The sequence below is a fragment of the Falco cherrug genome, chromosome Z, assembly GCF_023634085.1.
Source record: "Falco cherrug isolate bFalChe1 chromosome Z, bFalChe1.pri, whole genome shotgun sequence".
NCBI lineage: Eukaryota > Metazoa > Chordata > Aves > Falconiformes > Falconidae > Falco > Falco cherrug.
In genome coordinates this window covers 63525663-63541856 of record NC_073720.1, presented here as the reverse complement: position 1 = coordinate 63541856, position 16194 = coordinate 63525663, and the positions used below count along the sequence as shown (strand labels likewise).

Sequence of the window (16194 nt, the reverse complement as noted above, 5' to 3'; positions counted from 1 at the left end):
GTCATTGCTGGCTGTGGATCTAAGAGGCTGTTACTCGCCAACTGTGGTGATGTACAAGTGGAACTATTTAAATTTTAAAAACCTTAAACTCCAGCTGCTTAGAGCTACAAGGCCTTCTTCTGCATGCAGTGGGTGTTTTTGTTTTAATCTTGCAAAACTTCAATCTTAGTTGTTGGGAGTCTGTGGGAATCATAACCTGCTTTGCACTTGCAGAGTAACCTAGTGCAACGTTTTTCAGTACTGAAGCTTCCTTACTAAAGGTGTAACTTAACTCAGACAGCACTGGTCAAGTGACTAGCCTGAGTTTTTGCTGTTGATGATGCTTTAAGATTTAAAAAAACTGGTAGGAGAAGGACTTAAAATGTTTAAAGATTCTGCTGTTCCCTGTGGTAGTAGAATTCAAGTGAATTCTACATAGATACTTCTAACATGTTTCTGGAACGGAATACAAAGAAAAAGGTTCATGGGTGAGAAATTATTTGTTCAATGGCTGTGAAGTAAAAGCTGTATTACTTCATGTGTGTTGTTCCTCGGTTGGTCATCTAGTCCAGACAACTGCTGTAGAGCTAAAAGTTGATGTTGCCTGAAAACTAGTAAAAAAGTTTCTAGGAAGCTAGGTAGTACTCTCCCAGAAAGTATTCTTGGCTTCTTTGAGCCAGTTGTATGTTATTACACATTTTGGTCTTTGTCTCTCATATATTTTGATTCTAAACTTAGGCCTGTGAAATCTTCTGAGCTTGTCAGTATTAGTTAAACTTACTGAATATTTCAAGGTTTGACAATATTTATTGAAAGGTATAAACCTAAACATACTATGATTTTGCAAAAAAAGAGCAAAACAAAAGCCAAACTGGTAACAGTTGGCTTGAATTTTAGTTACCTTAAAGATCATAGAGTATCTATTTCTTTCAGGTTTTACCTGTGCTTTGCAGAAAGAAATTCTGTACCAAGGAAAGTTATTCCTTTCTGAAAACTGGATTTGCTTCCATTCGAAGGTTTTTGGTAAGGACACTAAGGTCAGTAAAATCTTTGTGTACAGAACAGCAATGCTGTTCCTTAACAATCTGTTATTAATCAGAAGTTCACATTATTATGCAATGCTGGAATACTAATACTTCTAAGTATTATTGAATACGATCACTGTTCAGAAGTGATGCCCAAAAGTCACTGTAGAACTGGAGCATTATTACTATTAAAGATCGAGTCTCTCTCTTAAGGACTTCCTATCTGAAAAAAATAGATGAAACGAAAGGATCTGATATGCAGCAGTGAGGTCATTGCCAAGCCCATGTAGCACAAACTGTACAAAAATCTCTTACTTGGGCTAAGTATGGAAAAGAGGAGGAGGGAAGGCTGAGAAGTATAAGGACTGTGAGACTGTAGTTGGAGAGCTAGAGGGAAGAATCAAGCATATTAAGACAATGAAAGAGGGAGAGCTAAAACTGGCTTCCGAGTTGAGTGGCAAAGATCTTTGAGGTATTCTTCTAGCACTCCTGCATAAACAGAGAATGGGGAAAGAAAAAATAGTTTGCTAGTTTTTACTTGTGAGCCTCAATTGAAGAGCAGAAATGGGACATGAACAGTTGGGAAGATCCTAATTTACAAGGTCATATACTTTTTTTTTTTTTTTTTTTTTTCTTTCTTTTTTTGGTGCAGATACAACCCACCTAAGTCTTGGGTCCCCTGTGGTAAACGCTACGCTTACAGATAGAAATAAAGCCTTTCCAAAAAGATTTGTGTTCTGTTTCTGTTGATCTGGAGCTTTTGGAATGGTTTTGTTTCCATAAACTGTGCTTTGTTTTTGAGCTTTTATTGGAAAGCAGCTCAGTTTGCTGCAAGGATTTCTTTGGCTTCTTTCTCAAGTACGTCCTTGAACAGAGTTCCTGGTTGGATCCAGACCTTTGTCAGTAAATTGGGTGCTGAAACCAGTTTAGGAGTTGAGAGTATCTTACTTCTCTGCTGTCGGTTGTTTTGGTGGAACGACATCTATCTTTGAAGGGGCTTTTGAGAAGGTGGAGTAATTTAAAAATGCTTAAAATTATTAACAACATGTTGTTCATAGTGACCTTTTAGATTATTGTGTTTTACTGCTTGGCCCAAGAAACGGAATTATTGTTGAATCCTAGTTAATGGGTCCTGTTAGTCATAGGCAGTATGTTAATGTAAATGGTGTGTATGTCAATGATACTTCCAGTTATCTCCCCCTGCCCCTGCAACACATGCTTAAGGCTTTGTTCAGTCACATAAAGCAGGCAAAAGTTTTTAGGAATACCATTAATAAAAAGCAGGAAGGTCAGGGATATAATGAAAAATGAGGTAATGGGAGGGGGAGAAGGAAATTAAGCTTCACAGGAAAAGGCACGTTCTTAGCAGTCAAATACACTGATAAAGTTTCCAAGACACAAAACTGCTATTGCTTAGAACTTGTAGAACAATTTAAGCTCTAGTGATTAAGTGTTGTACTGTGAGAAATAGCAGGTCTACACATTCTAATAAATTTTTCAATGTGAATTCTTCTACCTGCAGATTTTTTTTTTTATTGAAAGCTTTGGGGGAGGGAATAGCCATGCAAGCCAGGAGACTGTTTCTGCAGTGTAAACACTGTGCATATTCAAAAATAAAAGATTGCATCTGCAGGATTCAATAGGCTTTGAAAGACATCACTCTCTTTCCAGGTAGTTCTGGTTTGGCTATATATACTGGCCTTGAGTCTTTCCTGGAGCTAACATTGTCTTACACATTTTAGTTGCTTTCCAAGTTGCCTGCAGGTAAACCTTGTTTCCTGAAATAATTATTGTTGCAGATAGCATGTTAACATCTTAATCTGGTGCTGGGGTAGCAGTGCAATAAGCCAGTACCTAATCCTACTGAAGTACACTTCAATCTTGATTGCAGTAATGTTATCCATCAAAATAACATGCAGTAGAATGCCATTAATATCTCTGATTTAAAGTTCTTTGAGGTGAATGGAACCAATAAGAAAATTTTTAAGTTGCTTTTTTTATCGTTACTGTTTAGTGGCATTTCTGCTGAAAAATCTTCTGGTTTGCTTATGTTTTGGTTTGTTGTTTCATTTTGCCTTTTTAAAGCTACACAGATTCTGTTCTAGCTACCTGAAGATCCTGGGGGTTTCCTATCAAGCACGCATCATAGCTGCTCCCTTCTTCCTACTCCCAGGAAAAGTTGTTTTGAAAAGTGTTGAAAAACTTTGTGAATGATACGATGTCCACTTTAAGAAGAAAAGATATAGTGGAGGAGCTGTTTAATTACCCATTTTCAAAAGACTAGTCTTCTGAAGCTGGACAAATAGAGATGACGTGTTAAAAAATCAATAGAACAAATGATGACCAGTATTACAGATTCTAAGACAGAGGACTGGGATTGAAAGTAACTAAATTAATATGCTTTGGAGTTTTTCTGCCAGCACACTTCTGTAATGAAACTACCAAGTAAAGAGCCAAGTTTCTAGCCCTTAGGCTACAAGCAGATACTTGACTAGCCATGCTTCAACAGTGGTTGTCACTCTTGCACCCAGATTAACGTACACAAATACTTTGTTACCTAAAACAGTTTTTCATTTCATTACTTTGTGTTGCTGTTCTGAACAAAAGTTAGCAATGTTTTATGAAACTGTGTAACACAAAGTAACTTCATTCTCTTTCTGCACTGGTGGTTTTGATGCAGTGCTGTGATTGCTCCTTGAACAATCTTTGGACACTTTGAATGTCGCTTCCAAATTTCTCAGGTAGTTGTGACAGTGTGTGCCAAAGGAATATTGAACAGGAATTGTATATTAACCATGTGTATCCAGGATTATTACATTTGCCTAACTTGCTAAGCTGTAGGCTTCTCAACTGAAAGTCAAACCAGATAATCTGTTATTATAAAGAACTGAAATACTCTGAAATTTAGCAGGCATTAAGCTAATGAAACTGGATGTAAAGCAGGAAGGAAAACTGAGAACTTTTTAATGTAAATGTAGACAGTCTGGATGGCACACACAGGAATCAGTTTAAGTCGGTCAGTGGGTCTATGGGTCTATATTTTCAACATTACTGAAGGATGAGCTGTTTACTCAGCTGCTTGTTGCAGGCTAAAAGATCTAAGTATGGAGAAGAATTCTGTGTTCATTCTTCAACAAGCCTCTGGTTTGATGTGTTCCAAAATATTTTGTTTCTAGACAAAGAAGCCTAGCTTTAAAACTGGTATGTTCTACAGTACACTGAGCTCATAGTCTTGTAAGAGCCAGAAGGGATCAGGAAAGACAGACGTGAACTAAAGCCTGGATTAGCATCTGATAAAAACAGAAATAAAAACAGTTAAGAGGCAGTAATAATCTGAAACCATACCTGTTCCATGTGAAATATTAGTAATCAGGGATGTAGTAGAGAAATCTTTAAATGAAGAGTGTTGAAGATCTGGTTTATCACATCTGGTAGGCTGGCTCCTTGTGAAAGATCATGTAGGTTTGTATGTGCATACTGGTACTCTTAACACTACATTGATCTTGTTTCAGATTAGTATACCTGCGCTCTCCGTGACGCTTTTGAAGAAGACCAAAACTGCCCTTCTTGTGCCAAATGCTCTGATCATAGCAACAGTCACAGATAGGGTGAGTACTAGTAGAGGGTGAAGCTATTGCACTCTGCTTGCTTTCTTTTTCATTTTTCTTCTGCCTGTTCTTTTTTTTAACTCCCTCCTCAACAGTAATAGGAGGGATTCTTGAAAGTGCCAAGTGGCCACTTAAACAGTTGGCATTTAGACTTTGAACTTTGGAGAATCTGGTTTCCTAGGGGATGATTCTAGCTTCTTCTGCTAATTCTCTTGTGACAAGCAAGGACCCTTTTTTTTCTTCCTCTTACTAACCCTCTGTCTTTGGTCTTTGGATCTGCGCTAAAAAAAGCTGTGTAGAACTTTGTAAGAAAATAAGAAATGGAATCTCTGGTTTTCACCTGCTCTCTGTAATCTATCATCCTCATTCTCCAAGACCGCTGTGTGGTTGCACTGGGGGAACTGAAACAGCTGGGTCATGAAGTGTGTGTGCAGAGCATTATCTGCCTTGTTGGCAGCTCTGACATATTCTTTCATGTACTTGGGTCTCTTACCTGACCAGCAATACCATAGATGCACAAAATACATATGCTTAGTGATATTCAGGAATAGTAATTGCATCAATCAGTAGAAGATATGATTATCCTAAGAGCAGCTTTAGGCCAGCCCATTTTCATTGCCCAAACATTTTGTGGATGCAGGAGACTGTAAAAAAAATGAGTTGTGGTTCTTTGGGGTTTTGTTTGTAGTTTTTTAAGAGGTAAGTATAACATAATGTGCAAAGTCTTCCTAAAAAAAGAACAGATCTGGACTATCCTCTGGTTTCTGCAGCAGGACATAGTAACTTTTATGGGCCTGTTCTGTGTTCTTTGTGATTAACCCCAGGTCATAGGCTTAAAAGGGGTGGAGGGTTTTCCTGCTCTACAAAAGTTCTTGAAAACAGTTACTTGATCAGCAAAATCACTTATTTTTGAAGTTAGTACTGTATGCTTTTCTCAAACAGTTTTGGAACTTTTGTTTTTTCAGTACATGTTCGTCTCCTTACTCTCCAGAGATACTACCTACAAGCTATTAAAATCTATCTGTAGACATCTTGAGGTAAGTACTAATGGGAGTGAAGATGATACATAGCTTTGTGTTCCCTATTACCACTTTTCTGCTTTTAAATACTGGATAGTTTCTGAGTATGTTCCTCGTTAACACTGCTGCTTTTTTCAGGACAAAAGCATGGGCAACAGTCCAAATCCCTCTTCTGCAGAAAACAGCTTCAGAGCTGATCGTCCTACAACTCTGCCCTTGGTAAATGGCTTAGATGTTGGTTCTTTTGTTGCATGGCAGCTTTCATTGCAAATACCATTTATGTCTGAAGAAAGGCAACTGAAGGAAATAATGACATCTGTCTTCTAAAACTTCCACGATTTTTTTAACATTGGGAGGGCAGTAGGAATGATTAGCATTAAGTATATTTCATCTGATCACATGCAGTATGTATACGTGTGTGCCCTTTGGATATATTCTAAGGTCTATGTGCTCTGCATATCTCTGTTTAACAGTCAAGTTTCACAGTGCTCAAAGTTGCTTTTCTGACTGCCATGACACTTTTTGAAGTGTTTCTAGTTGCAGTCCTTCCTCTGTGAACCAGTTCAGACATCTGAAAGACATGCAGGCACATTTGATGACCAGATTCTAATTCTAGTAATGCCTGTCATGGACATCTCAGTTGGTTTAATTGAAGTGTCTTTCTTCTCTACACAGGCTTATTATCCTCACTTAAACAGTGGCAGGGGATGAGGCTTGAATTGATCAGAGGGACTTAATTTGCTAACTTGATCTCTACAGCTTGATAACAGAGATTGTTCATTGTTTAACAGTTTTAAATCTGTAATTATTGGTTCAGTTTCTAGAGGAAGGTCAGAGGAAATAAGGTTGATTGGATTTAGAACAGAGCTGAGCTTTCTTGTGATGCTTTCTCCCCATCAGGATTTCAATGAAGACTATTCTGATCTGGATGGAATAGTGCAGCAGCGGAGGCAAGAGATGGAAGAGTCCAGCAGCACAGGCTCACAGACCCCAGAGCTGGAATGCTTCCAAGGTGAGTGAGATTGTGGAGGCCCAAGAAGATGAGAACTGTTTAGCTCTCAGTTTTGCTTCTCTAATCCCCTCCTGATGTGAAATATACATTGTCCACAGTCCTGGAGAATTGTGTGGTTTTCCAGGTCTTCCTCAAAGCCGTGTTAGCTGTGTTTCTATTATTTTGTCCCTTTGCAATCCAGACACAGGCAATGACTTGGTCAGCAGCAGATCTGACTTGTCATTACTGCTTCCAGTTTTTTATTCATGTATTATTTGCTCCCTACATCCCCCATGAGTTATGCTAGCAGAGATAGTGTGGGAGATGTTCCTCATTTTAAAAAAAGAAAAACAAGCAAACAAAAACCTCTAAAGTCATTTAAGTCACAATGTAACTTCCTTTAATCTGTACAAATCATGTCCTTTACTGTGGTGGCTTTTGGTCATCAAAAAAGTTATTTTTGATATGTGGATTTGTGGGTTTGTTTTTTAAACCCTCACTTTATTCTTTGCAGTTAAGACACTTGAAGATACTGTCCAAAGTTGTTCTTAACAGTGCTCTTTGTAATTTAATATGCCTCAAGTTATTCACCTAATTAGCAGGAATGCTGTGTAGAAACTCACTGCATGTAAGTTCATAAGTACAGCAGAACTTGTTTTATGTAGCATATATTGAATGTTAATAGAAAAAGCTAAGGTATTATTCTGTTGTAGAATTAATACATATTAACATATTAATGTGTTGTTATGTTACTACTCCAGGTTCCATGTTGACTATAAAATTATTTGTAGAAAAAGAAACATTTACTGTTAATTTTAAATTAAGCACTATCATTTTTATAACTGTTTTCTGTCACATTAGTTTTAATTAACTCTTCTTTTTCGCTGTGTGCCTTTTCTTCAGTGATATGATTTGGGGCTGTTTGCTTTCATTGGTCTTTGGTATTTACTGTGCGCATATTTTTAATTGTTTGGTGGCATCTGTGAAACAGTAACTAAATCGTGGTGTCATCACTTGCCACATGAATGCTTCTGAATAATGATTTAATTTCCTGTGTTACTTCCTTATGGCTAATAACTACTTCAAACCTTTCCATTTTCCTTTTCCATAAATAAAAAACCAACATGCAGTTAAAGAATCACCCTAGGAAGAAGAACTGGGGGGGGGAAGGGGGGTACATCTGTCAGTTGTGATTCTGTTTCTTGTGCATCGTTCAAGCAGTCCAGGGTGCAAGTAAAGCATGAATAAAACTGAGTGCGACTGAATTTTTCTGTCCTATCTCTTTCAAGAGCTATCCACATTTAAAAAACAGGAAAGAGAACTGTAATCTTTTTAAAGTAACAATGCAGTATCTCCATTTGATGTTGCTCTTAAAGTCACTTGGAATCATTACTATAGCATAGTCAGTCCTTTTGAGAGATGACTTTTGTGCCTGTATAATCTTCTGACTGGAAATTCAGTGATAACCTTCAAAATTTGTACAGGTTGCCATCCTTCAAAGGATCTTAAAATGTAAATGCATCATCCTTTTCCAGTCCAGGTGATGCTTTATATTTTGTGATAATGTGGAATTACACATTACAATAATGTGTTTTAAGATTACTAAACCAAATGCTGCTTTCTGTCCAAGTACAGAAATGCACTTTTTAAAATCTTCTTCTTACCCTATTCCTCGACTAACCTAAGCGACCGACAGCTTCCTTTGACTTCATATTTCATCATTATTAAAAATCTTGCTTTTGACAGATTATCATGTTGTTGAGACACAGACTCACTTGAAAGTTTCCAAGACTGAGGCAAAGTCTCTCCGCTCAGATGCACACAGTAAACGTGGACCTGATGGAAAAGCCCGAAACAGTCCTCGAAATGGTAAGGAGTCAAGACCATATCTTCAGCTGGAGTTAGCAGGCATAAGTTTGCATAGTTATGTCAGTTCATGTAATTTGGAAGAACTTTCTTGTTTATCCTTATGTTTATATTATCCATTGCATGCTTCTAAAAATGATTTGTGTGCCATGTCTGCTTTGATCAAAGTAACGCTTGGTTCTTGTCCTCGTAGGCCATTCTGAAGCCTTCAGGTTCTTCCACAAAGTGAAGACCCAGAAGCTCTTATCTCTGAACCATGTACTTATATTTTATGCAGTTCTGTAAGTTAGCAATTAATACCAGTATTATCAAAATACTATGATTTTTTTATGTATACATAGATTAGTGCAATCTAAGCTTCACTTGAAAAAAGGAAGCCATTGAGAATTGTGGCTTTTGTAGTTCTCAGAAGTAGAAATGCTGGGGCAGGCTTACCTAACAGGCCTTTCGCTTTTAAAAGCAAAGGGTCTTCTGGTTCAGGATGTGTTAAAGACTAACTACTTGCAAGTTCAGTTTACATGTCACTTAGCAAAGCCATACTCAGGGCTGAGATTTTCATAACTGTCCGATTGCCACTTACGGGTATTCCTGAGGTGTTTCTAAGAATGATACTGTTATTATTCAACATGTGCAAGTAACAATTTAAATGGCTTTTAACATTAAGTTTGTCAAGTACCTTTAAAGTTTTGATTAACTGATGTACCTTATTTTCCTTTCTTACAGGGTTTGTGTATTAATATTTTCTACCTTCTACATGAGATACAAAATCAGTGTCCTGGAGGAACGTATTATTTCCATCACATCCTTTGATTCACATATTAAGGAGTAAGATACGCTCTATAAAATTCGGGAAATCTTCTTCCAGTATTTGTCATGCTCATCTATTTTCCTCGGAAACCACTGTCATATTGTAGTGCCCTTGTGATACGTCAGTGTGCTGTAGTTCTTGTATCTGTACTAGCCTCATCTCACAGCTTTCTGTTTAAGACTTTCAGTAAAAATGTGATATGTCGTGGTATACTACTGCCTTGAGAATGTTTCATATAGCTGTGAGTAACTTCAGTGTAAACTGTGGAAGTGATCAGTTCCTTTCCAGAGCAACGATTCTGTGGAAAAGGTATAACTTCTGTCTTTACTCTTGATGTTATTTGATTAGCCGAAGATGACAGAAGTTACTTCATAATCTTTGGGCTAATCTGACTTGCTTGTATAATGTTTGCTAAAGCTTTGGGCTGCTTATATTCTCTTTAGAAATTGATATCCTGTTTTACTAAAATAAAATAAACAAAATCCACACCACAAAACCAAACCAAAACAAAGAAAACCCCAAACACACCAAGGGAAGGTTCTTTGTGTATTTGAAGAGGAAATAGGGAAAGGGGCCATGGTTCCATAGACAGTCCCATTCTGTAGCTAGAGTCATAGATATTGTCTGCCCCTGTGTTTTTACTTTTTTTTTTTTCAATCTCCAAGTTGCATGGGTAGGCAGTGCAAGGGGCATACACCACAGCAGTATGCCAAGCTTCCTACTCCTCTCTGAGGGCAGAAGGTAGTTAACTGGATACTGCTGAGAATACTAATCAGTTCATTCAACATTAAATTTTGCATTAACTCTTCTCCCCTTCTTATACGTGATTTTTTCTGAGCTGGTCTGAAAAACATGTCTTCAAAAGCTATTTGTAAATCTCTGTGCAAGACCTGTAGCCACCTGCAGCCTGAGTGGCAATGCTGATAGCTGGAGAAGCACCACCTGAAAAACAGGGAAAATAAACTCCAAAGAGCTGTACCAAGACTGGGTGGAACTATCGCTAAGAGCAGGCAATGTCAAAAGCCATTTTCCCACTTCTGGCATGTTTTTATTAACAGTATGCTGTGTCCCTCTTCTGAAGCACTCTTACAGGAGAAGGGCCTGGGTTTTGCTGCTCTGATCTCAAACAGTACAAGATAAAGGATGATCTAATGTGCACTTCTACAGTGTCAAGGGGTTGGACTTTTTGATTTCCTTCAAGTCACGGGACATGGAACTTAATGCAACTTTTCGACTTATTGCCAGTGGAAATAGCTGTAAAGTTTTCTGTCTAAACTTCTGGAGAATGAGACCACATAAAGAAAGAGTGCATAAGTGACTGAGGCCTTTGTTTCTGTAAACAAGTACAGTTTACAATGTTGCCACTGTATTCCCATCTACATGTATCTCTCAGTTCTGTTTTACTCTGTTTTGCTTCTGTCACACTTACTTCTTTATTCTGTTTGACAGACGTGCAGGGCACCAAGGTTTGGGATCTCATCTGCAAATTAATGCTGATGCCCTTTGTGATGAGTTAACTGCTAATCTTATAAAATTGGAAAAGGTAACTTCCTATGATATAATGCAAATTCTGACACACTAACCCGGTTCTTGCAGAATTTCTATAGTCTGTTATTTTGAAAAGTGCCAAATTACCCCCAGATTTGGTACAAGAAGCTGACATGTTTTCCTAGACAAAGGACTGGATTTTGGACTACAAATTAGCACAAGTACAAGCACTGGTATGCGTAAATGTTTTGCCTTTTGCTGAGGCTTACAACCATGAATACTAATAAATGTACACTTCAGGAGTGATTATTGCATGTAATGATTTCAGTGAGGGATTATTGTCCATCAAGGCTAAGGATTCTGAACTTAACCTTTATTACTATTTGATGAACTTTTTTGTCTGGGGCTTTTGTTTGAGATTATGGGGGGGTTTAATTATTATAAAGAAAAACAATGCTGGCTTTCATGTGTGGTCAGCTTCTTCATATGAAGTGGCTGGAATCTGCCTGTTTTGGTGACACAAATGCTGCTGCACCAATTTCGTAATTCCAAATATTCCTGGCATTTAGTTTTTACTATACTCTAATTGCTAAAGACTTAAATTGGAAACCTATGCAAAACAAAAGTGGGTGTGCAGACTTTATTTCCATTTTAGTTGTTGTGGTGGGCTACTCTTGGCCAGCAGTCAGACACACAGCCAACTGCTCTCCCCCTTCCTAGCAGGGCAGGGGGAGAAGGTAGAATGAGGAAGCTCATGAATTAAGGTAAAAGCAAGGATGTTGCTTACCAGTTACTGTTGCAGGCAAAACAAATTTGACTTGGGGAAAATCAATTCAATATAGTACCAGTTAAAATAGATCTGGGTAGTGAGAAACAAGGACAAACGATACACCGCTGCCTTTCTTCCCCCCTGTCCCAGGCTCAGTTTCACTCCCACTCCCAACTCCTCACCCCATTCCCTGCCTCCAAAGTGGGGCTGGTAGGCTGTTACAGAAAGTAACTTTCTGCTGCACCTCTTTCCCCATTTTCCCCCTGCTGCAGGTGGGCTCCTTCAAGGGCCTCCGTGCTTTGGAAAGTAACCACCTGCTGTGGCATGGGTTCTCCATGGGCTGCAGCACGGACATCTTCTCTGCCATGGAGCACCTCCTCCCCCTACTCCCTCTCAGACTCTGGTGTTCCTTCTGCTGTTTCTCACCATCTTACTCTGCTCCTGTCTCTGTTTGGTGTTTTTCCCCTTTTTTGAATACACTTTCCTAGAGGCTTGACCACAGTCTTGGCTGAGGGTCTCAGTTGTGCCCCTGAAGTGGGTCCATTGGAGGCTGCTGGAACAGCTGTATCCAGCACAGGGCAGCCCCTGCCCCTGCAGCCCCCTGTCCTGTCCCCCCACCCCCAAACCATGACAGCTGCACACAATACAGGTGCATGAAATGTTACATGTTGGGAACATGTACACTGGCCAAGCATCAAAAAAAGTATCAGTGGAGCAAATCCAAAGGTTACTTGAATTCCTGTGTGCTTAAGTCACATAAGATATTTTTGCACTGTTTCTAAATCAGAGTGCATGCCAAGGTCTTTTAATACCTTTTTTTTTTTTTTTTTCCCTAAACAAAGTTTCTCAAGTAGCATAAAGCTAGGGTTACATAAGATCACTCTTTACCTGTGTGGCGTGGGTTTTACAAATACTGCCAAAAAGAGGTTTCGCTGCCCAAACCTCCACCCCCTTGGCTGTGGTGGAAGTCTAGAATAATGCTAGCTTAACTCCTCTGTATGCTCTGGATGCTAAGAATATGAATACAGACGAAAATACTTACCAGAGGATTAGCAGATACAATCTTTAGCCAAATTAGGTCATTTAAGAGGTCACTGCTTTCCAGCTGTCTGGGACAGGCTGGCAAGATGGTTCATGAGAGATGTCGTTTCAGTGGGAAGCTTGCCAGCCAGCCCTCTGCAGCAGGGCTAGGCACTTTCCCACTCCCTTATATAGTCTTTGCTTGGAGACATAGTAAAAAGCAGCTGGATGATCAGATCATTCAGTTATCCCCAGAGAAGAGGCCCTCTGTCCTGAATTAGAGTCTTAAGTCAGTGCTTTTTTCGTTTAGTGTCTACAGGATTGGACCCTTTTAAGTCTTCCCTTGTATTTGCCGAATACTCAAGAGACAATCAGCTACTATGCATACAGGCTAAATGAGTATTGCCTGTAGCTGCATATTGTCACATCCCAGTCCTGTCTAATCTAGATGAGCAGTGGTTAGAACAGGATGTTTGTACTGCAAAACTGGTAGAAATCTAACAGCTTTATGTTCTCGGAGCAAAGTTACTGCTTAACTGTTTCATATGCCTTAGTGAAAAGTGCTAGTAGTTGACTGCAGCTGGCTTCAGCAGCACAGGTGGCATTGACAGTTCCGGTGTAACTTGTTTCTCACCTTGTTTCCTGTGCAACTGCAGCATTGTAAGCTAGAGCACAGGCATTATCTAGACTAAAAAGTAGAAATTATTCTCCAGTTAAAAAGCGTTCAGTGCAATATGTTGCAATGACTTTTTCAGTGTGACCTTGAGCTTTTTGCAAGCTCAGCTTCATACTTGGAGTTGCCATGGCTTAGCAGAATTTTGCTTTGGCATTTAAGTGAATTTAACAGGTTGTTAAAATGCACCATGTCTATCAGAGTGTAAAGTGTTAAACTGGGGGAGGGAAAACGTGGCCTAATGTTACTCATTCCCTTATTCTAATGTAGCTTGTTAAAAGGAAAATCCTATGTATGCATTAAGTGACTCTTGCAAAATTAGGTGCTTCTTCCTGTGCTCCTTTCCCCAAAATGCCCCACTTGAAAAACGTGTGCATCTGGGCTAGAAATGAGGTAGGATTAAGAAGTGGTATCTGTGAACAGGAAGTATAATGGCTCCTCAAATTAAAGCCTGAAAGTATCTGTGACTAAACCTTCTGCAGCCAGTGACTGCTAGTTACTAAGATACAGAGAACACATGTGCCAGGGAATGTGACCCACTATATTCCCCCCTCTCTGCTTTTAAGGACAAGGAGATGAAAGATAAATAGGCTTTGTAAAATGGGTCTGTGCAAATCATCTTTGAGGATCTGACTGGCTGGTGTTGCCTTCAGTGTAACTAAGGAAAGATAACCCACAAACAATACACTGAACCAGGCAAATGGGACATACCTGCTAATGGTTAAAAGACCTTTATTTCGCTGCGTACGCCTCATAGGCAACTGTGTAGCTGAAACTGTTACAAAATTGTTTGAATTATTCACTTAAACCTGAACGGCAACTTTGAGGCTCTTAATGGGTTTTGATCAGATTCAAAATAATTGGGTTTCTTGTCCCTTTCTTTCTAGCTCTAGTCTTTTCCTATCATTTTTTTCTTATACCTAATGAAGGAGAGAGTCTATAGGAGGAAATTGCAGGAGATGCTCGTAATATGAAAGCTAGGTGTGCTGCTAGCTGATTGTATCCAGATGTTTCCTTTGACTAGGTCAGGAAGCATTTAGCATTAATACCATTGGTATGAATAGTTGTGACAGAATTAAGATGCAGGCAGAGAGTATAATGAAGAGTATGTCTTGGGTTTTTTAATGCAGTATAACGCTTCCTGCCCCCCAATTATTTTTCTCTCCTTTTTCTAAGATACAGAACAACTTACAAAAACTACTTGAAGATCGTGAATGAAACGTCGATGTTCTTGGACTGCTTCAGACCTCATTCTTCTCTCTTGAAAACAGTTCCAAAGGAGCTCTGCTGGCCAGAGTTCAAGCTTCTCTATTTTCAGTCCAAACCAAGCTTAAACTACTGTAAAGCTCATGTCATAATGCAGAAAGTCATTTTATTCTTGAGCATGTATCTATAAGTGTTGAAAACCTGTATGTTCTGATCTACAACGTGTATGTTTTGATCTACATGTACGTATATGCTTTAAAAGTAAGGGGATTTTTTTCTTCTCTGTTGTGTGTGAATTAATGGATTTTATAGCTTGCTTGATTCTAGACTTGCTTACACCAGCACAAACCTGGTGCATCAATTTTTTACCTCAGCATTTGCTTTCTGCTATCATCATACAAGTGTAAATGGGAAGAATTTCAGTCATGACTCATGCTGAAGTGTTGTGTGAATAAGCTGGTCAGTTACGGTTATGGATTGATGCTTTGCTATACATTTTTACTATTTTGTGCTGGGGTGTCCCAGAGCTCAGAAGACAGTCACCTCTGAATGTGGTTATGTGAAGTTCTGAATGCTCGAGGTGTGCTGTAAAAAGGCTCAATTCTGCTTTCTGTGGCATTGCATCACCGCTGAGGGTAAGGTCTGTTTCTTACAGACCTAAGGAAACTGGGGATTCAGTTTCCACTGAAGTCAAGCTTGAAATATGTATGGACTTGCCAACTTAAAATCAAGTTGCTTATAAATAGCAGTATAGATGTGACATATCTGCACAGCTTAGAATAACTGCTAGGTTTTTTGTCCACTCATAGTCTCTGTCCATTAAGTTAATCGGTGTGAAGACCCTGAGTCAGCTTTCCTTGGAGTTACATGGGGTTTTGGTTAGCTGAACAAGTGCAATTTGTGCTCCAGTTGATGGAAATCTAGTCGTGGTATGTGACTCCAGGGAACAGATATTTCCACATAACAGGAACTGGTGAATTAATGATGCAGCAATACAATCACTAGAATGAATGAAGAAGTGATATCGTACTATTTTTTTCACAGTGCCTCAATGGGATAACTGGGGATTTTTAGCTTTCTAATTCACCAAGCAGGCTGGTTAGTTTTTAAAAAGCAGTATTTAGGATAATAAAAACTAGTATCTTTAAAGTAACAGTATTGTTTATAATATGCTATGCATTTTATAACCATTTCTGTGAAATGTACCCACTTTGTTTAAATAAACTTTTTTAAAACAAGCGACTCGATACTATAATTTAGATGAACTGAGTTCCATCCATCAGCATGAATATTGGTCAAGTGTGATAATCATGATGATGAGGCTCATACAGTACAAAATTTGTGCAAAACACAGTACCCCACAGGAAGGGTTGCGAGCTGCGTCCTGCTGATGTGCTTCCTCTTACTCAGCTGTACCTGAGGTCTTCCCAGACTGCAATGACCAAACAGCAGGAGTAAATCTGGCCCCCAGAGTTCTTAGGAAATTTTAATAGTTTTCTCATGTGATTTCACCTTTAAGAACATTGGATGAGTATCCTAATGTTGAAGCAGCTTGGAGAGCCCTATGTGCTCTCTAATGTGCCTGCCTGGCTCAAGGTTCCATCTGAGCACGGTCTGTCAGAAATCTGTGAGTTTTCATGGTTCTCCCTATTGCAGCCTCTGCCTTTCCTTCCTCAGCTGTCATGAAATTATTGGAATACTTTGTTTCACAAAAAAAGCCCTATTGAAATAAGTTAAGTTTT

The 16194-nt window shown here is 38.9% G+C and overlaps 1 protein-coding gene and 1 long non-coding RNA gene across 6 annotated transcripts in view; one reads left to right on the top strand and one right to left on the bottom strand.

Annotated features, from left to right (window-relative positions):
- The window catches only part of GRAMD2B (GRAM domain containing 2B), a 43440-nt gene extending 27749 nt beyond the window's left edge, over positions 1-15691 (top strand). For all 5 annotated transcript variants that reach the window (XM_005432745.3, XM_055698358.1, XM_055698357.1 and 2 more), the window contains exons 5-14: positions 913-1016; positions 4517-4612; positions 5578-5649; positions 5770-5850; positions 6532-6643; positions 8369-8491; positions 8682-8769; positions 9212-9313; positions 10746-10839; positions 14423-15691. In XM_005432745.3, the coding sequence (XP_005432802.1) occupies positions 913-1016; positions 4517-4612; positions 5578-5649; positions 5770-5850; positions 6532-6643; positions 8369-8491; positions 8682-8769; positions 9212-9313; positions 10746-10839; positions 14423-14464 (914 nt within the window). In that variant the 3' untranslated portion in view covers positions 14465-15691. The remainder of the gene's footprint in view (positions 1-912; positions 1017-4516; positions 4613-5577; positions 5650-5769; positions 5851-6531; positions 6644-8368; positions 8492-8681; positions 8770-9211; positions 9314-10745; positions 10840-14422) is intronic.
- The window catches only part of LOC129734666 (uncharacterized), a 34296-nt gene that overhangs the window by 9126 nt on the left and 8976 nt on the right, over positions 1-16194 (bottom strand). The window lies entirely within an intron of this gene.